This window comes from Sinohyriopsis cumingii, chromosome 15 (assembly GCF_028554795.1).
Source record: "Sinohyriopsis cumingii isolate HCF-2022 chromosome 15, ASM2855479v2, whole genome shotgun sequence".
Taxonomy (NCBI): domain Eukaryota; kingdom Metazoa; phylum Mollusca; class Bivalvia; order Unionida; family Unionidae; genus Sinohyriopsis; species Sinohyriopsis cumingii.
In genome coordinates, this window is record NC_142975.1 from 60,079,261 (window position 1) to 60,101,491 (window position 22,231).

At 34.3% G+C, this 22,231-nt stretch overlaps 1 protein-coding gene across 6 annotated transcripts in view; it reads left to right on the plus strand.

Annotated features, from left to right (window-relative positions):
- The window catches only part of LOC149781891 (segment polarity protein dishevelled homolog DVL-3-like), a 114,817-nt gene that overhangs the window by 74,936 nt on the left and 17,650 nt on the right, over positions 1-22,231 (plus strand). For 4 of the 6 annotated variants that reach the window (XM_089936086.1, XM_089936084.1, XM_089936083.1 and 1 more), the window contains 3 exons: positions 3,913-4,206; positions 5,436-5,696; positions 8,875-9,093. In XM_089936086.1, coding sequence (XP_089792212.1) covers positions 3,913-4,206; positions 5,436-5,696; positions 8,875-9,093 — 774 coding nt within the window. Of the gene's footprint in view, positions 1-3,912; positions 4,207-5,435; positions 5,697-8,874; positions 9,182-22,231 lie in introns of all 6 variants that reach the window. The other 2 variants (XM_089936085.1, XM_089936088.1) reach the window with 2 other exon arrangements.

A 22,231-nucleotide genomic window follows, 5' to 3' on the forward strand; every position in this document is an offset into this window, starting at 1 on the left:
TCCACCTGTCCTTGTATTCTACTCATCTATATTTTCTTCTCTCCTATTCCTCCAATTCCTTCTCTTCCTTCTGACTTTCTCCAAATTCCTTCTCTCCACTGACTCCTTGATACTCCTCCTCCTTCTCCACTTTCTCCTCCTCAACTTCTTTTCCTCCTCTTCCTCGACTCTCTCCTGACTAGACTCGCTGAACCGGAAGTTCTGTCTCCCAAAAAGCTTCCTGTGAAAACACAAGGACAGAACAATATTTTCTTAAGCCCTCTTATCTCGCGCTTACACCCAGCCTGTCATCATATAATAGCTATTAAATTTCTTCGGTCACACATTCATGCACATCAAAATACTCGTACATTCTTGTATAGTAAAACATCGTAATAAAAGCATGGTAACAATTACTTATCATATATACATCAATAAATTGCATCACATCAGTACATATTCCTAATCCCATTATACTGTACAATATCACAACAATCAGACGCATTTCTTTACATTACAACTCATACAGTGTACACAAATATTCAAATACCCATGCTCTGATCATACATCCATATTAACTAATCTTACACACTTCAAATTCCAAATTCACAATTCAAGCATGTGTAAAATTTAAATTTTAACATATCACATGAACAAATGCACTAGTTTACTAATAAGTAACCTAATAGCGAATTACAAAATTAATTCTGACCACAAGCTAACAATCTACATAATTCTCTACATAATGCTCTAGTCTCAAATACGCATGTAAAGTAAACACTACAAAGGTAATTCTATGTACTGAAAGATCCTATTAAGTATACACCAATCCCTTGATAACTTGCAAACCTGCTTAAAATGCAGGGTCAGGTGTGGATCCCATTTTTTAAACCAGAAAATACCCATAAAAATTGATTCCTATTAGTTGAACTTGAAGAAAATCATGAACAAAACTGGTAATGGAAACTTTTGATGTATCACTCGTTTTATAATCGAAAACAGTAGATAGGACCTGGAAGTTTTATTCAACACTATGAAATATCAAATTTAAAATTAAATTTTTTTTACATTTTCTTTCCAAACGACATACCTAGTACACCACATTTAACGATATGTAAGGAAATTTTGATCGATGAAAATGTTACTTACACCGAGTGGAGGCAGTACTTTAATAAATAAATACAAATTAAATAATTTTTTTATCAACTGAAATTTGTGTTCCATTTCGTTATTTTAATTCCTTTTAAGTGTAATCTTCATAAATGCACTGTGTTCTCTTGTAATTAAACGTAAAATGTGCCAATCTACTGTAACAGCTATGTCCACAAGCATTTCTCTAAGAACCAAATTAAGTGCCAACCGTGTTTTGATAACTGACGTCTGAAAGTATTTGTTGTATTGTTGCACTGAATTAAAAGCTGGCCTCCATTGTATTATCAAGTTATTTATGTCTTTTGTATCAAATAAAGGAGGTGGAATAAAAGAAAAGTTAAAAGGTACGAAAATCCTACAAATTTAAAATCTAGTGGCCCCAGTCGTATGTCGGGTGAATTCACTTCATTTGATCAATCAAACACTTATAAATGTTATTATGTATGTAACATAAACTACCTTAAATTAACTGACATTTTCATAACTATGATCAAAGATAACAAGGCAGCCAAGCGAAATAATACTTTGTAAAAATAAATAACTTGATTTCACAGATATGGACCATTGTAGTTAAGCGAGTTTCAGAGAATTCTTGAACTGGCACTTTGAGATATCCTCAAGGATGATAAGAAGTTTCATTATTAATTCCAATGAAATCATGACACCAATATTGTACTAATTGAACAATACCAAAATTGAGTTTTGATGTATACAATTGTCTCACAAAATAAATGTCACATGATTTTGAATAGAAAGTAATCTTGTTTGGTGGTGTATCAACAGTTAGTCTAGTTCCCTGCTCTGTGGATTCCTGATTTGGCAGGATAATATTAAACACCACTACGTGAACCAGACTCCTCAAGAAAGAAAAAAACAGTGATGTAATGCACAGATTTTTCTCGTACACATGATGGTTGTTGAAACCAGTTGGAATGATTTTTCATATGTTGGACATTTTGATAATAAATGTTATTTAAACAGAATAACGAACAACTTCATTAGAAAAAGCGCATTATTAAAAATTATTATCAGCTTGATTGTAAAATGAGGATTCAGTCAATAAACAGCCCATTTCCCTAACTTTGCTTCACCCCCCACCCCACCCCACCCCGCCCCTCCCGGTCCTTGCAGGTTCCTGTTATCTTTGTAACTCATGTGGGAAGTCGTGCTATCTAATGCCTTACCAGTTAAAGATGTCGGATCTTCTCTCTGGTCACAGAAACCTTGCATAAGAGATTAACTCTAGCTTCTGGCATGTTTAGACAGCAACCATGACTTGTACTAATACCATAGTTTAGATACGACTTATGAACTGGCTGAGCAAACATGATAGAGGAAATCACTAGAAAATGGTAGTAACACAGTCACATGTGCAAGTACACTGGCATTGATGCCAACTATTATGCTCTTTTTTTTTCTCGCCAAATTACGTCTTACACTCGCCTGTGTAAGAATCATGCTTTTCCGGTACATTTTTTTAAAAAAGCAATAAAAGTTGTGTTTGTAATTTGTATTATAATCCTTTTAATTCTGCATTATAAAAGTTTGAGAATATTCTGCAAAGAAAAACCGCTGCATAAGAATATCATAAGAGCTGTGTTCGTTGCTATGTGTACTTTCCTAATTTTCTATTTACAGCAAATGTAATGACCCATTTTCAAGAAAACAGACAAGTTTTCTTAGATTGAAAATTTTGCTTCACAATTTCATCATATTGATAATCAGATTAGTTACATAACCAGTCTACACTTTAAAAATGCCAGATATTAAGTGAAATGGAATTTTAAGGGTTATCTTGAGGACGAATGATCTTTTTAAAAGTTCAAAACTTGTCGGATCAGAAAAAGGACAAAACAGCACCATTTTTACATATTTGTAAAGACGAATATGAGTGATTCAGTAAGTAATCCCATTGAATCTGTGTTCACTTCATGGCAAAAGTTAGTCATGCAGACTAGTTAAAGCGAGTGTTGAATATAAGTAAATTTTTCAGTACATTTTGAAATTGAATTCTGGTTCAAATCCACATGGATTTTGTTCATTTTTGTCATGTCATTTGTCATGCAGATCCAGGTTAGCAGTAAAAATAAATGGAAATTTTTCATACGGTGTATGAAAAAGGTCTATTTATTTGTACTGCTAATTATGGCATGTGATATAACGTCGTAACCTCAGTGAAGTAGGGGTACTAATATTAGTACTAGGAATATATACATTACACTTTTTTAATGCTCAGATTACACTTTTTTGCCACTTATTAGCATAAATTATGTTTATGCCTTTCTTGGGGTTGGCATGTATGCACTTGGCAAAAGAAGTGTCAAAAGATCACGATATCTCTATGAATAATTTGCACGAGTTTAGTAAAGGTGCTCTTGTGAGGTCATGCTTGAAAAAACTTGTAAATGTTTTGGCAAAGACTATGTCATCTTGATCAACTTGTAATGAAGGCTGTGATGGTTTTGTCCTGTGCACATGATGTAATTTGGTAAGCAAGAAACATGTACATGCACCTACAGCTACTGTATTATTTGCAAGGTAGTTTTCCAGTCAGCGGTGGAAAACCTCAGGTTTGTTCAAAATGCGCAGTCCCAATAAACAGCAGTTAGCTTGCATGCCTGATCCTGCTTCTGTACAAAAAAGGAAAAAAATGGTAATGCTAGACTTGAAGTCATCAGAGCAAGGCATAGTGGCATAATTGCTTAATGGATCAAAAATGGGATAATTCAGTCACTTTATCGTAAAAACTGATTACTGAATTTCATTCTCTTTGTCTTTCAGATTTTACTGGACTAAGTTTGGAGGATGTTGATTCAGTGTCAGAAGCAGATCGGGACACATTGGCACCATTACCCCCTCCCCAGTGGAACAATCAGTACCCCTACAGTAGCTCTAGCTACTTGCCACATCTGGGATATATCCCTCCTTATAGTTACACTAGTACAGACTCTCAGAGTTTTGTAGGCAGTTTTGTTGATGGTGCTGACATTCGCAGTAATTACAGTGCAGCAGGAGGAGGGGGAGGTGTTGGGGCAGGGGGTAATAACAGTGCAGGAAGTGTTCATAGTGGATCCGGTAAGAGTGTGTGTGTTACGCATGATCTGCATGTTTATTACTCTTTGTTGGTATATTGTTATCCCTGCTTAACCCACTCTGTTTTGTTCATCAGACTATTGTTGCTGTCATTGTCGGTCTTCATTGTCAGAGGCTAGTAATCAGAGTTTTTGTTTTAGTATTTGGCAGTTTTTAAGAAAGCTGTAGATTTCATTGTCCTAGATAATTGTTCTGTTAATAGCATCACTATAATTTTTCTTTTAACAAAATCAAACACAAGGAGGCTTTTTAGTTTGCTTTTTTAAAGTTAAGAGACTAATTGGCAATAAGACAAAATGCCCACAGACTCTGTAAATGTGGTGAAGTTGAAAGAAATATCTACATTACATTTACAGAACTGTAGACTACAATTTAATAAACTGTTATTTTAATTGAGCTTTTTACAGGTAAATTACTTAAGAGCATTCATATCAAAGGAGGGGTAAAGATAATGCATTTGAGTCTGTCGCGGAGATGGGGGCAAGACGTAAAGGGTACCATGTCACCCCATGTGTATCTGTTACTTGCCCTGTTCCATTTTGATTAGTTTTTAAATGATTTTTTATTGACTGCACATTAATGAATTTTCACATTGTTATGAAAGGTCACTTTTTATTTCATGGTTTTAAGTATGATATAAATACTGTTCTCACCTTATTTTTAGAAAAAAGCAAGACGTTGTGATGCCAATGTGATTGGTGACAGCTTCAAAACAAAGTATTTGTGCAAACCATTGTTAAGGATTTTGTATTCGCAAATAGCTCTGAAAAAAAATGCATAGCAAAGTTTTCTGTTCATTATCCAATGGCAGCTCAAGGTCTTCAGTGTTTATAATTGGAATGGACTTGCAGGCAAGTATATATGGTGCACATACTGTTTATACGCTGTTGTTTATGAGATTTGGTTGGCAAGAAATGTAGGATGTACAAGAATAATACAAACAGGTTGGTATTTTCTTAAAATATTACATTTTGTGTAATGTGGTCATAAAGCATTTGCCCATGATTTTGACAATTTTTAGAGGTTCAAGTGATGTGTACCCTTCTTGTGATTTGTTAAAACTTTTGCAGTAGTTTAAATTATCCTTTCTCGGTTGCATGGGATATTTCTTGCTTTTTAAATATTCAAGTCTTAGCTGTCCTCGTGTCTTAGTTCTGTTTAATCGCATGCCTGCTGTTTGTGTCAGCATCTGTTTTGGTTCTATTTTGCAGTAGCCCAAAAACCTGATTGTGCTTGTATAATGAAAACCTACACCCAATTTCGCAAGCTTTGGGAAAATAAAGACAAACAGGAGTATATGCATCAGCAGAAGCAACAACAACAACAACAACAACAACAGCCTCAGCAACATGTGCCTAATCTTCCTCAGTTCACTAACTCTTATCTAAACTTTGTGGGCAATACAGCCTCAATACCTGTAGACAGAATGCATGCATGTGTAAGAGATTCCAGGGATTCAGGCAGCTGTTCGGGTGTGTAGCTGTTATATTTGCTATGTTGTTTTTGTTAAATGTTTAAGTTATTTGCTTCTTTTCATCATTGTACCCTTGTTTTTATGACGTTCTGCAGACTGAAACTTAACGGAAAGGTCATTCTAAACAGTTTATTTGAGTAGACATCTTTTGTTGATGCTGGCTTGGTTTTTAAGCCAATTTTTAGTGCAATGCTAGGCTATACAGGGTGACTGTTAATGACTGGTGCAGGAAGAACCCATATAAAACCATGGTAAGAATCACCGACCATAGTTTGAATAGTCGAAGAATACTTCTGCTGTGACATCACTACCGGGGTGGCAGCATAAGCTGTGCATTTTCAATCATGACCAAAAAAAAACGAGTGCAACTGATTTATGAATATCATTTAAAAAAATGGTTTTACTGCAAAACCTGAGCATGCTTTTGTATGCTACGTTGGATTTTTTTTAAAGATGGCCTCATTTTTGTTGAACAGAAAATTTGGCCCTCATTTTCCCAGGTCATGAATTCCATATCTTTTCAGCAACAGAAACAGACTGAATTCTTGCATACAAGTATATTTCAACTCCACTGACCTGGGTCTATATTTCATTTTGTCCTTAGAAACCTAAGAAAAGCCTAAAACACTGAAAGAAACTTAAATTTTAAAAAAATAAACATTTGAGGAGAAAAAAATGCATGTCTCTACCCTGACCCCACAAAAAATGCTTTTTAAAAAAAAATTAAATCAGGTAGCTTAGTGGTCCGGAATTTCTTAGCCTTTGAAGGTATTTGTATTTCAATTATTTATTAATTCTCACTTTATTTTCATTTTAGAAGCAAATTCAAAGCATACTTTATCAGATGTTTAATAAATGTAATGTTCATCATGGAGATAATCTTGTAACTGTTTTGTTCAAAATAAATTTAAAACCTTCGAAAAATCTAACAAATTTTAAAATTGCAATTTTACTTCTAACCCTGAGAACAAAGATCCTGATCTGATGGGGTGTATATTGTTTGCGGCTGGACTTGCTTATAAGCAAATATATACTGTAGCCACAGCACCATTTCAGCATAGGTTAGACTGGGTTAATGAAATGGTGGTCAGTTATATTTCCTGGACAGGAGAAGTCCATGTTGCATATTATTTATAACATATAGTATGTAGATGATGTTTTTATATATAATCTCCACACCAGAAGAGAACATGTTTTTGTATTTTTAATAATAATTTGCTTGAGAGAACAGTATTTTCATAGCAGTATGACTGAAATATTTTTTAAAGGTGTGTTAATAATCCAAGACACACACACACACTTCTCATAGTGAATGTTGCTGGCATTAGAGACAGTGGTGTTGCAAAGTTGGTTTGATTACAGTGGCTATAAGCATAGCTGCCAACCCTCACGTATTTGTTGTGAATTTCATGATTTTTTCAAAGATTCACAGATCCACACCTCAAACCAAAAATTCACGAATTCTCCAAACTTCAATTATTTTAAATCTTTAATAAAATAACCGATTTCCTGTTAAGTGCTAGTCGTGATAATTCGCAGTTGCCGAAACGGTCCTGGACTGCTGTTCACGGTATTAGTAGATCTCCAGCCATTTTGTACAGTTGGCCCGGTAGCAAGCATTTTAGCCTATTTTAATCTATATGTATAAGATTACTTCTCCAAATGCTTTTGAGAGAAACTGGGCCCTAACCGGAATTTTGCTTCGCACATGCGTCACCAACACTGATTTGAGTTACCGTTCAGCATCGCATGTAAGATTTTGAAAATGTCTTCACCACCAAGGAAAAAGAAATGTATTACTCAAAAAGTGAAGTTTAATTTGGAATATATCAAAAATTGTTTGCACATTCTGCCATTAAACACTGATATTCGTCATGCCTTTTGCACTCAGTGTGCCATCACAGAGACGTTGTGAGGAAGCATGTCGGTTGAAAAAACCATGTAGAAGTTGGAAAAATTAAGAATTCGCAGATTTCAGCTCTGGAATATTTTAAACCATTGGCGGAAGACCTGCAGGCTACCAACGCTGAAGCATTATTTGTGAGTTTTCTTGTCGAACATAATCTACGTTTATCAGCTGGAGACCATGCTAAACATTTGTTCTGACAAATGTTCCCGAACTCTAAATTCGTTTCCAAATATTCCTTTGGGAGAACCAAAAGTGCTGCAGCACCTGTGCATTCCTCACAGCAACAGTGACAGAGAAAGAGTATTTTCTCTAGTGAGGAAAAATAAGATGAACTTTAGGACCTCCTTAGCTGCAGAAAATTTCCAGCAATTTTAGTTAGCAAGATCAACCAGCAGGCAAAAAGTCTGAACTGTTTAGAAAACAAATTTACGATCAAGCAGTTGAGGAAGTTAAAGTCTGCCACAGTATCATGTCTTGATAAATAAATATTTCTGCATATATGTAGTGTTTTAGTTTATATTGCGAACTTGAAATAGTGTAGTATTTACGGTCAGTGGATGGAGTGGACAGAGTGGATGGAGTTGTTGTCATGGTATTTTTCACTAATTCATGTCCAAATTCACAACTTTTTATCCCTATTTTCACTAATTGTGAGCCTGGAAGGTTGGCAGCTATGTATAAGTTTGACCTGAGACTAGCATATAAACTCTCCCTGATACTACATGTTGAAAATCATTATTAGTGCTTCTGTGCCAGACACAAATAACTATTTGCTTACTACCTGGACACTTCAATGTTCATCACAAATGAGACATGATTTGTTTGTTTGCATGTGATAATTCTAGAGACGTCAATATCATCGCAAATTTGAGTTATTATTTGAAGTTAAGTGTTTATTTTATAATAATATGTCATTCCATCAATATTCTTAGCTGTAGTGTATATAGCACTGCATTGAATAGAAACCAACTTTGTGACATGGCAGATCACATGGAGATACTTTGGTGCTTTTATTTCATTCATATATTTTACCTTTGCAATATAACAGTGCTGAATGCAAAGTAGATAAGTAACAGTAGGCATTACAAAGTTTGAACTGAACATTTCCATCAGTATTCATTTATCCAATTTCATGTACATTATGAAGTTAAATCTATCAGAGAACAAAGTGTGGAAAATTGTATAGACTTTTTCTTTAATTTATGTCATGAATATATTTAGTATATTCGCATATGATATGTAATAAAAGAGCTCTTGTCTTTTGTAGGGAGCAGTGCGGCATCAGGCGGTAGTCGGAAAGAGAAAGATAAATCTGGGAAGAAGTCTTCTAGTCCAGCAAACAGTGGTAGTGACACTGACACAGTGGCGAGTGCACGGCGTGGAGCGCCTAGTGAAAATAGCATAACCGTGGGACGAGATTTGGGCAATGTTCCACCGGACTTAAGTGGGAGTCGGCAGTCTTTCCGAATGGCAATGGGAAATCCTTGTGAGTTCTTTGTGGATGTCATGTGATCATGTGTTGTGTGGCCCTTTTACAGCCAAATGGAACAACCCAACTCGCGATTGCATGCAGCGTATGTGTGTGTATTTATTATTAGTATTATTACTGTAGAGCTGGCTTACTCTACCAGAACTGCAGCGGAATCTGGACCAATAAGTACAGATGAATAATGGACATAATTTTTCAGTTTGTGATTTTTTTACAGGGTGCTCTTCTCCTTATGACAGTTTCATAGCTTAACCAGATTGGCCTGACAGGTTGAGCTTTTACACAGTTATTAATTAGGCTCAGGTTTACTTGATACATGGGTTAATAATGTGTGCATCTAGTGTCCATGTTTTGGCCAGTTGTCAATAATCTGTATGCAAACTGTACTGTATATACTCACTTACAAGTACTGTCCAGCTGCAAACTGCATAGACCCTGATCTGCAGTTGCATAATGGGCTGTAAGATATGAGTTCTGAGTTTATTGGGAGCAACCAGTAGACCAAGCAACATAGACACTAATCTGCAGTCGCATAATGGGCTGGAAGATATGAGTTCTGCAGTTTATTGGGAGCAACCAGTAGACCAAGCAACATACACACTGATCTGCAGTCGCATAATGGGCTGGAAGATACGAGTTCTGCAGTTTATTGGGAGCAATCAGTAGACCAAGCAACATAGACCCTGATCTGCCAGCATATTATGCAGTAGTAGATTAGAGTTGATCTTGTTTGCAGTTGAACCCAACAGAAAAGTGAGTATGTATGGTATGCACACCATGTAACCTGTTGTGAAGTGAAAAGGGTTGTCATGGATATTCCAGTTTAAAATCAAATCCACAGGTCACTTTCATTATGTAAATTGCACATCTAATGGTGATTATTTTTTTTACTTTGCAACAATCATTTAAAAATTTATCATAGGTAGATCACTTGTTATGTAAAGAAATGCATGGATTTCAAATTTTAGTTTGTACCCCATTTTGTATCTTTTTGTTGTTATCAGAAATTTTGATCAAAACATTTTTTTGTAGCAAATGGGTGTGAGTGCATGAAGTCTTTATCACCCCTTGTGTACTTTGTTGATTTACAGCACTGTCAAAACCAGTTAAAAGTAAACAGGTCAGTGATTCTGAGCAGCTGCATTATACATATATCTCTCAAAATGGTAAGCTTTACGTGTGCCAAATAAATTAATAAAACCTGCCAAGAAATGCAGAATTCCCTCTTTTCTCCTTCTAATGCAGAGAGTTATTGTCAGTAGCTACATCTCTAGACCTTATCGGTATAAGAAATTGATCCATTGGGTATATGTTTTATGGACATGTCGATTTTGTGGAAAGATGAAAGTTCTTTTCAGGATTGGAAACATTTAGAAAAATGAATTTCAGGATTGGAAAATTTTAGAAAAAAGTGTGAATTATTGGAAAAACTCTTGGAGGCATATTATATTGACTACTTTAGATTTAAAAATTGCTAAAGAAAAAGAAAATGAATAAAATTGGGATTGGAAAACAGGTAATTGAAAACTTGAATGATAATACTCCCACCATGAGACAGCATATCATGTTATGATTTCCATCTGTTCACTGTTTTCTTTCTGCACCATCTACCGTTATCAAACTTTATTTTAAATAATCACTTGAATTTGGATAAGGAAGAAGTCCATCGCTTTTGGGGTCAAAAGATCAAAGCTGAGGTCACTGACTGAAAGAAAGACATGGTTTCTGCGCAATAGCATTAGTTCTACCTCACACATCTCGTTAAAGGCTGAGGTCACTGACTGAAGAAAAATGTGGTTTCTGCACAATAGTATTATTTCTACCTCACACACTTGGATCAGACTATGTTGATGGCTTGCACTTGGTGCAAGGTAGAAGCCTGTAAATTAGGGGGTAAAAGGTAAGTGGTCAAGGTCACTCTGAAGGCACAACAATGGTTTCTGCACAGTAACTTAAGTTCTACATTTACAGACCCTGACTATTCTTAGTGGGTGACTTGCACTTAGGGTTTAGAAAGAAGCATAGCAATCATGGGATCAAAAGGTCAGAGGACATATACAGAAGATGGTTTCTGCACAAAAACTTTACTTTTTCATGACATTGCTGGACTGAACACTATGGATTGCTACCACTTGGTGTAAGTTAGAAGCCTAATGATTTTGGTGTCAGAAGGTCCAAGGTCAAGGTCACTTGCTGAAAATGAAAATTGAACTGTGTACAATGACCAAAGTATGTGGATGGCTTACATTTAGGGTAATAAAAATGCCCTGTTGATTTGGGGGTTAAAGAAAAGGTAAAAAATCATGGTGACTGACTGAAATAATTAGAATGGTTTTGCATAAAAACTTCATTCTAGGCCACATATCTAGACCTATGATTTTTGGGGTTGTAAAGTCAAAGAGCTGTGTCAATGTTTCTGAATAAATTCCTTGACCAAATGTTGTAGATGACTTGTACTAGGATAGGAAAGAAACCCATAGATTTTGGGGTCAAAAGGTTAGAATTCATTGTCCTGGTGAGTCTGATAAGAAAACTATTTTTTCTGCACAGTAAGTTTAGTTCGACTGCATACCTTACCTTGACAAAAGACCTGGGTTTTTAATTCCCATCAGTATTCTGTATTAGTCAATCATGCTTAAATAGAGGAATATTAAACACATAGCAGGCATATATGTATGCATTTATAATTTACAGCAAATTTTGGGGGTAGAGGGGATGTGGCCAAATGTTTGCAAGTTCATTAAACCCTCATAGCAGCTTTCATGTCTCTTATCAGTTTTTGGTTGAGCCCAGTTTGTGGAAGTTCGACATAGTGGTCACTGTGTAATTAATTAAAGTAATCCATCTAACTAAAGTAATCCATCATCTACAGTTGCAAAACTTTATGTGGATGGTTTGCTCGTGGAGAACCCTACTGAGTTTAGTGTCAGAAGTGCAAAGGATAAGGTTGCTGTGACTGAAAAAAATTGGTTTCTGTACAATAACCTTAATTGTCCACCATCTGCAGTTACCAAACTGTGTGTAAATGATTTGCACTTAGCACAAGGGAAACCCTAATGATCCTGTGTTAAAAAGATCAAAGATTTGGGGCAAGGAAGAACCCTGTTGATTTTGGAATCACTTACCAAGGTTATTGAAAGAAATATTATTTCTGTGCAATAACTTGAATTCTCCATCATCTGTGGCTATCAAACTATGTGAATGGATGGCATTTAGATTAACAAAGAATTTAGATTAACAAAGAACCTATTAATTTTGGGTCCAAAGGACAAGTTCAAGACCTGAAAGGAGAAATAATTTCTGCACAAAACATTAGTTCTACATGACATTCTTAAACTTAACATTTTGCATGACTTGTGCTTGCGGTAAGGTAGATAATAAGTTTTGGTGTCAACAGATTAACGGTCAATATTGCTTTGAAAGAAGAAAAATGATTTCATAAACCTGAATCAAACTTTTTTTGTAACTTGTGCTTGGGGCAAGAAAAAAGCGTATTGGTTTTTGGGGTCAAAGATCAAGGTCACTGACTAAAAGAAAAAACTTTTCTGAACAAAATTTCAGTTATCTATATTAAGGAGTACTAAGCCTGGGGCAGGCGTGTAATATGCCATCCATTGTACTCTTGTTAGGTTGATCTTTTCCTTTCTAGGTAAATAAAAGACAGGTTCTACAAATGAGTCTTTTGCTAAATTGCTCCTGTTATTTGGTTTTACAATTAAGTTATAGAAGTGAAAGGAAATATTTTGTGATTTTGACCAGATGCTGTATCTACATTTTTAAGTCAATTTGCTCTTTTAACTCTGCAGATTGCTTTAAATTTTGACTCATTTTTCTGTTACATATACAACAGAAATATTGATATAAACTTGTGTTTCTGTTACACATACAACAGAAATATTGATATAAACTTGTGTTTCTGTTACAAATACAACAGAAATATTGATATAAACTTGTGTTTCTGTTACAAATACAACAGAAATATTGATATAAACATGCATTATTTGACAGTAACTCCTACATATGGCAGAGCATGACAGTTGTTAATCAAGTTTTTGTTTGCATACATCATTTTATTTAAAGTAGTTGCATTATTTTTCTCATGGCATAAGTTTTTTCCCTTGGCAATATGACTGAAAAGTTCAAAATTTTGAAAATTTCTGAAGATTTTAAAATGTATATATATTTGTATGTGGTGTGGAAATAGGAAAACTCCGGAGATTTTGTCTGTCAAGTTAAACAAAATGGCACTTGGAAGTGAAAACGGCAAGAATTTTACTTAATGAAGAAGTATTGTAGAGCCTTTCTTTTATCTTAAGGTTGGAGATGGGTTGACAAGGAAACAGAGATCAAGGTGGTATTGGTAGATAAACATGAACGAGTTGTGTTCATATCAACTCCACATTTTGGAAATTTTCATGTTCTTTGTATTGATATTTGTATAACTGACTGTTTGGATGGTAACATTTTGAATAAACAAGATTGTACTATACAAATAATTAGGTATTACCACAACTCGTTATGCAAAATTAAATGCAACATTTGAGTTTGTATGTTCCTAATTGTTTTTTGATTGAAATGCACACCCATTTTCAAATATTCATAGAAGTGTTGTTTTTAATACCAAAGTTTTTTCACCTGTTGCCATGTAACTCAAGACACACAAAGATGAATAATTTTGGAGGTTAATCGGCTTTCCGTTTTATGTGTTACATATACTTACATTTGCAGCGGTTATGTTTATTTTTTATGCATACAGATTTTTGATATTTCTATTAAAGATAATATAGTGGCCAGTTGGCTTAACACACAAATTTGGCAATGTCTCTACTTTAGCTTTGCTCATTTCTTAGCTTTCAGTCCGTAGAAGAATTCTGAATACATAATTTGTTGCAAAGTGTTAGGTCTAACTTTTTTTTGGCCAGTAAAAATAAGAAATATTGTTATCGTGCAACCTGGACAAGGTATAGATTAAGCACATAACTGTGTGTTGACCCTATGACTGAAGTTAATAACCCAGGAGAGCCTACAAAAAGCAACATGGACAACTGCAGAACCAACATTTAAAAAACCTGTTTCAACACAGTCAAGTAGGTTGCCAAACACTTTTTCTGAAACAAAATTTTAAAAAATTAAAATTTAAAACTATGAACACTGGCAGTTAAGGGGCTCGGTTAAATGACTTGCAATTTCATTTAGAAGTATGGTTTATCAAAGATGACAGAAAATATGGACATTCTCATACAAATTGGCAATTATTGCATGGCACTGTGGGTAAAATTGGTTGCCAGTTATGCTTTAGCTAGATTGCACACTGTATCAGTGAAAATACTTGCAAATGACATCCTTTTAAAGTATTGAAGATAACACACAAATCTTCAAACCCTTGAATTTGATGTCTGGTCTTGAAAAAAAAAACTAGAAAATTCAAAAAGTGAAGGTCAAGTAAAAGTTCTTAAATATGTATTAACATCCATGTAAATGCCCATGAGTTTTGCTAACATTTGATTTATTACTATAAAGTGTTTTATTTTTGCCTGTTTAATTAATTTTGGGGAAAACCTAGTGTTAACAATCATTCTAATCATTTGTGTTACCACACATTACATGTTTGAGGTTCGGCTAATGTGGGTATGTGAGAAAGCTTGCCAGTAGCTTCTCATGGGTCGGTGGTTCTTTCCGGGGTTTTTCCCGGGTTCTTCCGCCACCAATAATACTGGCCACCATGTATATAGCCTATTCTGTGCTGAAAAATGGCGCTAAACCCTACAACAATAACATGTTTGAGGGGGGTACTGTCTGTAGTTTATCTTAAGGTCAGACTGTGATAAATATTTACTTAACTTTTAAAGCATAGTTTAGGTGTCACTCAGTAAGCCATTCAATTCAAATGATAGACAAAACATTAAGTTGGCCCACTGCTTTAACAATGGGGAGATGCAGATTCAATTGCAAATGGACCACAGATTCCAATTTCTAATTTGAATAGAGAGTTAAAAACGGACAAGTCTGGTGCAGTGCATACATAGAGTAATTGATAAATTTGGGGGATAATGGATTTCCTTGCATATGAGAATTGAAAAATACACATTGTTCAAAGACATTTTGGAATCTTCAGAATCCATATTTTGACCAGATCTCCCTCCCAAGAAATCATAGCTGGTGGATCAGAATCACATTTTTACCATGATCTCCTTCCCATGAAATAACAGATAGTGGATAAGAATCCATATTTTGACCAGATCTCCTTCCCGAGAAATCACAGTTATAGCAACAGTCACAATGCAACTAACATTTACCATTTGGTCGAAATTTGGTAGGGAAATGATCTAAGGAAACAGTCCAGGAGTGAAATAATCTGGAAGAAAAACTGGTACATTTGACTCCCTGTAGAATTGGAACGTACTTATAGGACATAGCTTTCAACTGGAAATCACAATGATTTGACAAAATTACACGTGCAGCTGGAAAATTAGTAATGACATTAACTTGTGTTGACAGTCCCATTATTGTGTATATGTTGATGTTTCTATTTCAAGAAATAAACTTTACACACTTTATTTTGTAACTTGGAAGATGGACTCAAGAAGTATTGACTTTAAAATTGGGTAAGATAATTTAAACAAGCCAGCATACCAAGCCTTCGGGAAGTCCTTAAATTTGGTCCTGAGTTTGCTATAAGAACCTGCACAATAACCTGCAAAGCTAAAGTTGATTTGTACTGAATTACCGTTGTGTAGGCCATCATATGAAAAAAGTCTTGTTTCTTACTGACAATGCCATTAAAAAATGGAAGAATGTACCATCTATACTTGTGTACAAATAGGGTCCAGCTGCATACAACATAGACCCTGATCTGCCATGCATAATGTGCCAGCAGATCAGGGTCTTTGTTGTTGTACTAACAAATTGCATAGACTTGGATCTGCTGGTATATTATACAATGGCAGTTTAGGCGGTACTTTTTTGACCAAATTGAACTGAAGTTTAACAGCGTGTATAGCGTGTGTCCCATTCTAAGCTACATTTACCTTGAGCTGCTGGATTTTATGTCAAAATATGGATTACATTTTTTGCCATCAAACATGCATTGTACACAGACAAATACCATATAGCCCATACATTTTGTTGATCAGTGTTTTATGCAGTTTAAATTGCATGTAATAATCAGTGGATTTGGCATAGATTTATTTTATGCAGGAGAATATTGGTTCCCAAATCTAATTATTCCTCAGACTGAGTTTGCAGATACTTTTCTGTTGTGCACTTGCACTTTTAGAGGTGACATTTTTTTGCGGCATTCATAATTGTTTTATGGTCTTACATGTGTCATTTGAATTGAAAATAATGTTGGTTTGAAAAAGTATGGTATATTATATTCTCATGACGGATCAATGAATAAGTGGTAACAGTTGCAAGCTGTGTACAAAATATGCTTGTGAGCTGTTTTCAACTCGATTGTGGTGTCCAATGCATATACTGTACAGGCCTGTTTAGTTTGCATTTTTGTAAATGCATGATATGTCTTGTGTTTATGTTTAGATAATGTAAACAATCAGTCATTTTTTAAATAAAGTCCAGACAAGAAATTTCAGAGCCTCTGGTCTTTGAATTTTGCTAGTATTATTCCATGACAGAAAATGTGTGATATCCATTGAAATCAACAGAACCCTCACTGCCTTGGCCTGAACAGTTTTTCTCCAGATCATTTGTTTATCTGAACCTAGAATATGTTTGCCATACACATCTAAATATTGATCGTTATTTATGAGCATTAATCAACATTTTACAATGTAATCCTAAGCTGCTACTTTTTGTTTCTTCCTTTCATTTGTAAATAAGGAGTCATACCACAGCACATTTGAAGTCCTATGTGTAATGCTTTAGTGCCACTGTCATGAAAAAGGTCAGGATGGCTTCCTCAGAAGAGTTACAGTTGACATGGTAACAATCTAAGAGTTGAAAAACACAAACCTGCATTAGGAACTAAAAATCTTGAATATAGCACCTTTTCATAAATTGTATTCCATCATTGCACAATATTCTGATAGTTACATTGTGAAACCTTGTGAAGGCAACTACCTAGAAACAAAAGAAATTTAAAATCTTGATGTATTCAAGATTCCGATTACATGACCATACACGATTGTAAGTTCTTTATTCCTGTTCATGACATTTTTTTGTCTTCGACGAAATGCATTTGATGCTATGTTAACTAGTCTGACAGTTTCGTATATCATCGGCTTTTGTCCTTAATGTTCTCATTAAGAACTGTCTGTCAGTGACAGAATAAATTTCCAATTTATGTAGCTACTTTGCACACTATCAATTCAACATTGTCATTGCAATTCATCAGCAATTGCGTGAAAAATATGTGGCAAACCTGCTGGGGGAAATGGAGACATTTGACTTTCCATTGATGAGATAAAAATAGACAACAATTTCCATGATTTTTCTGTACAGTATGTGGTTAATTTTATATTTGTTTTAGTGCCAACTGCAAATTGCAGATACATCTGCCATCATATAATGTACAAGCAGATCTGGGTCTGTGTAATTTGTTAGGGATAATCAGCAGAGCAGACCTCATGGACTCATATCTGCTGTCACATTATACAGTGGCAGATCAGGGTATATGTTGTATGCAGTTTTTGGACATGGCTTGTAAGCAAGTATTTAATGTAAATTTCATTAGCGTTAAGAAAAGAATATGGGGAGGCAACAATCTCATCCCTCCCCCATCCCCAACCCCTTGAGTAGATATAGGTTTTTATTATGGAAAGTGGCATGATAATAAAAAGTTATAAAAAGTTTATAATTAAAGAAAATAATTGAAAAATAAATACTTAGAAAATGTATATAAAATCAATATGGCTAACTTGTGCAGTGAAAAAAATGTAAGATGGAAGAATAGTCATTAGATAAATTTGCACAATATTTAAAAAAAACAATAAATAGTATAAACACTAAATAGCAAAGTGATCCCAAAAATGAAATTTTTTTTCCATGAAAGATATTGATTTTGAAAGGTTTTATTTCTGCAGAAAAATGCAAAAGAAATAAAATCAGATAATTTCAGGTGACAATCAGAATGTATTTGTACACCCACTATGATGTGTAATGTATTATGTTACTATGTCTGTTGGTGTGTCTGTTGCCAGTTTCATTTGTGGACTATAACTTCTGTTGTAAGCAGCTTTAGTTCTCAAACTTTGTGAATGGTTTTCATGTTTGGTTAGGAAGAGCCAGATCGATTGCAGGAATGACTCAAAGATTATGATCACTGACTGAAAGAAGAAAAATGTTTTTCACAGAATATTGAGAGTTCAGCACCATCAGCAGTCATCAGATCTTTGTGGCTGGTATATACTTGAACCTATCAAGAACTTGGTTGATTTTAGGGTCAAAAAAATCAATTGTTAAAGTTACTGACAAGGAAAAACTTGTCATACAGTAAGCGGAGTTCTCCACCATCTACAGTTACCAAACTTTGTGGATGACTTGGGGTAAGGAAGAATTTTTTATTTTGAAGCCAAAAGGTCACTGTGACTGAAAGAGGAAGAATACAAATGGTTTCCGTACAATAACTTAAGTTCTTCACCGTCTACAGATACAAAGCATTGTTAATTTTGGAGTCAGAGGTAAATTTGGACAAAAGATGCTCTCCAAACAATAAATATTAGTTCTACATCACATACCTGAACTTTGCTAATAGCTTGCCCTTTTGGTAAGGAAGAACCCTATTGTTTGATCAAGTCCATATGACGAGGTCACTGTGTCTGAAAAAAGAAAAAAGTTCTCTACACAGTAAGGTTCTGCTGTAGTTGCATACTTTGCATAAGGTTTGACTTTTCAAAAAAAAATTTTTTATCAGATTTTGCTCACTGGTTGTATTCATGGTTTAAAAAAATACCATATTATTTTAAAGAAAACCTAAGATGATATTTTATTCCTTTTATTTTGGTTATTTTGGCATTTGATTGATGGGTGTACATGTAATTTGGTCTGCGGAGTATACAGCTTGGCCTTAATTCAGATGTGTACCTATCAAAAAATCTGCTAGCTCCTCATGGTCAGTTTCTCTTCCATGACTTCAGAACTAGCTGTTTTCATTTTTGTGTGGATTTTAATAATTTATTACTTGTATATTGGTCATTCAAAAGTTACTATTGTCTACTTTGGCAAAATTCATTGTTTTTCAAAAAATGGCCAAATGTTTTGCATTTTAGACTTGTAGGTTTATTCCTCGAGTCCACGGGGGCAGCCATTTCAATCAGCTGTCTGCTTCAGGTAATTCATTGTTTCCCTGATACCACTTGGAAGGAAAATTCAGTCGCAGTACTTGATCATAGCATAGAAGTATACTAGCATTCCTTCCACTGTGCATGTTGCAAATGCACATAACTTCAACTTGTACCTGTCCCACTTTAATAACTGTTGAGTTGAACCATTAACTTGAGTTCTCTACCATCTCCAGTTTCTGAATTTAAGTATGGCTTGCTCTTGGGGTAGGTAAGAAACTTAGTGATTTTGAGTTTACATGTCAAGGTTATTGTTACTAAAAGAAGAAGAAAAAATGTTTTCTTCAAAATAACAATAGCTGTATGTCACAGACCTGGATCAAACATTGCAGCTGTCTTGCACTTGCAGTAAGTAGCCTATCAATATTTTGAGCAAAAGGTCAGATGTCAAGGTCACTGACTGAAAAAAGAAACGTTCTTTTCTACTAACATTTCAGTTATTACATAGAGGACAATTGAACGTGGGGCAGGCATATAATGTGATGTCTGTGGTACTCTTGCAGATGTGATCATGGAAAACCTTTACAAAGAAGTCAGATCTTTTTTTCTTATTTACCCCATGCAGTTTGTACCTTAATTTTAAAAAAATTAAAACAAAAATTAAAATTGGAAAACAATAAAAAAAATGTACCCAAAACAAACAAAAAAATTAGAAGAAAACATCCTCAAAGAAAACAGGTTCTTTTCCCCATCTGAATAGACATAATTGATTCCAAATAATCAGGTCACATCTTTAAAATATATATTGTTAATTCCTTATGAATATTTACCAGAAAATTTTAAAGAATATCTACATGACCAAAAACAAACAACCACACTTTGCAAAAACTGGACCATTTTATTACTTAATCTTTTATATCATATATGGGTGATCAGTCTTTCATTGATTTCTTTGTTATTAAAGACATACAGAATCAGTGAGTTTACCTACCAACAAAATTTGACATATTATGGTGAACCACAAAAAAGTTGATATCCACAATAAAAATGTACCATATATTCTTGCTTATACGTCTACTCCAACTGCAAACAACATTAATCATGATCTGCCATAGCATAATGCACCTTCAGATCAGGGTCTGTGTTGTTTGTTTTATTGATTACTCCTAACAAACTGCACAGATCCAGATCTGCCTACTGGGTCTGTACAGTTTGCAGTTGGACTCATAAGCTAGTATATATTGTAATCACAAAATTGGTCACTGCTGGTAGTTTGATGGATGAAGATGAAATCATGCACTATATATATATATATATATATATATATATATATATATATATATATATATATATATATATATATATATATATATAAAAACCCAACTCAGATAAATGGATATGATGTTAATTGATGCCACTCATTTCTTCTCATAGATATAATGTGTTCCCTCACTAGAAAATCCAGCAGTATAACTCTCCCTCTTGCATAACACAAATATGTCTATGAATTTTAAAGAAGGTATCACTTTGAAAAAGCACATTTATGTTTATGCTGAAAAATATGTAACTTTTTACAATTTTTAATTTGTATGTCCTACCACAAAAATAATAGGTTCCAGTTAGAGCTGGGTACCACAATTTTTTTTTTTTGTAATGTGCTATATCATTGTAATCCTAAACATACAGTGATGTGTACCATGATATACTGTTTTAAGCTAAAAGAAACAATCAGTTCAAAAGAAAATTGCATGTGTCCCATTAAATGGTCAGTTCCTTACAGCAGATGAATTTGCTGACTGTTTGTTAATTGTTGTCAGTGTTTTGATCTAAATACTATAACTAAAGGGGGATGATAAAGCTTACAGTAGAAATTGTGCTGACATTGAGAGCTTATAAATAAACATTGGAAGCATTTTCACTGAAGCCTACAATTTACTATCTATAATATATATATATATATAATAGGCAGGGAAACTTTAGGATACCAACACCCAGGCAAGATATTTATCAGAAATGGCCAGTAAACACAAAAGGCATGAACACCATAAATGAGAAAATATTTAGTGGATTTTAGAAATTTTAAAAAAAAAAGGTGTTTTCCTGAAAAGCTTAGGATTATTCACTATCTTAAAAAATAATACATATGCTTAACATGTTAAATTACGCTTGTAAATAAAAAAATTATGAAATCTGTTTAAACCCAGAAGTTGTATTTGGGCATAAAGTCTTTCACAATATCCCATTTGATCGTCACATTAGTATAAGCGACACAAGTAAAACGTGATTTAAGGGTCATAAATATAATGATATTTGTAATATTCATAATTTGTGACAAATTTACAACTGTTTTTGTATAAAAAGTAATACATTTTTAATGATTTTGTCAAGAAAAATGAAAACATACTCTTACTATTCAGTTTGTAATTTGTAACACGATTATTTGGGAATTCCTGCACATTTCTTACTAATGGAAACTCTGAAGTAATGGTGTATTGAAAAAGTTCAATAGCATCTACCAGTGGAAAAACAGTATACCAGTAATGCTGCAATCCATCTGTCTGTCATACCTTAATTAAGTTTGGCAGTGAGTACATTTCAAGGTGTTGTGGTGTGGCATCCATACTCCATGATCAGGTTTCTAGTTTAATACTTTGGAAAGCTTTTGTCGTAGGAATTCATTTTGTCCTCTCTTTTTAAAAATGCATATACTAATAGGTTCATTTCCACATTTCTCAAGCTTTTGTGTAACAGATGTATTGTTATATCATTTTTACTCATTGAATATTTTAACATATTTTACAGCTATGGATTCTTTTAAACTGAAATAAATGAAGACAAGATATGGACAGGAACTTGTAAATTTTATCTTCACTCTTTATTACTCTACTTCTGCTAGG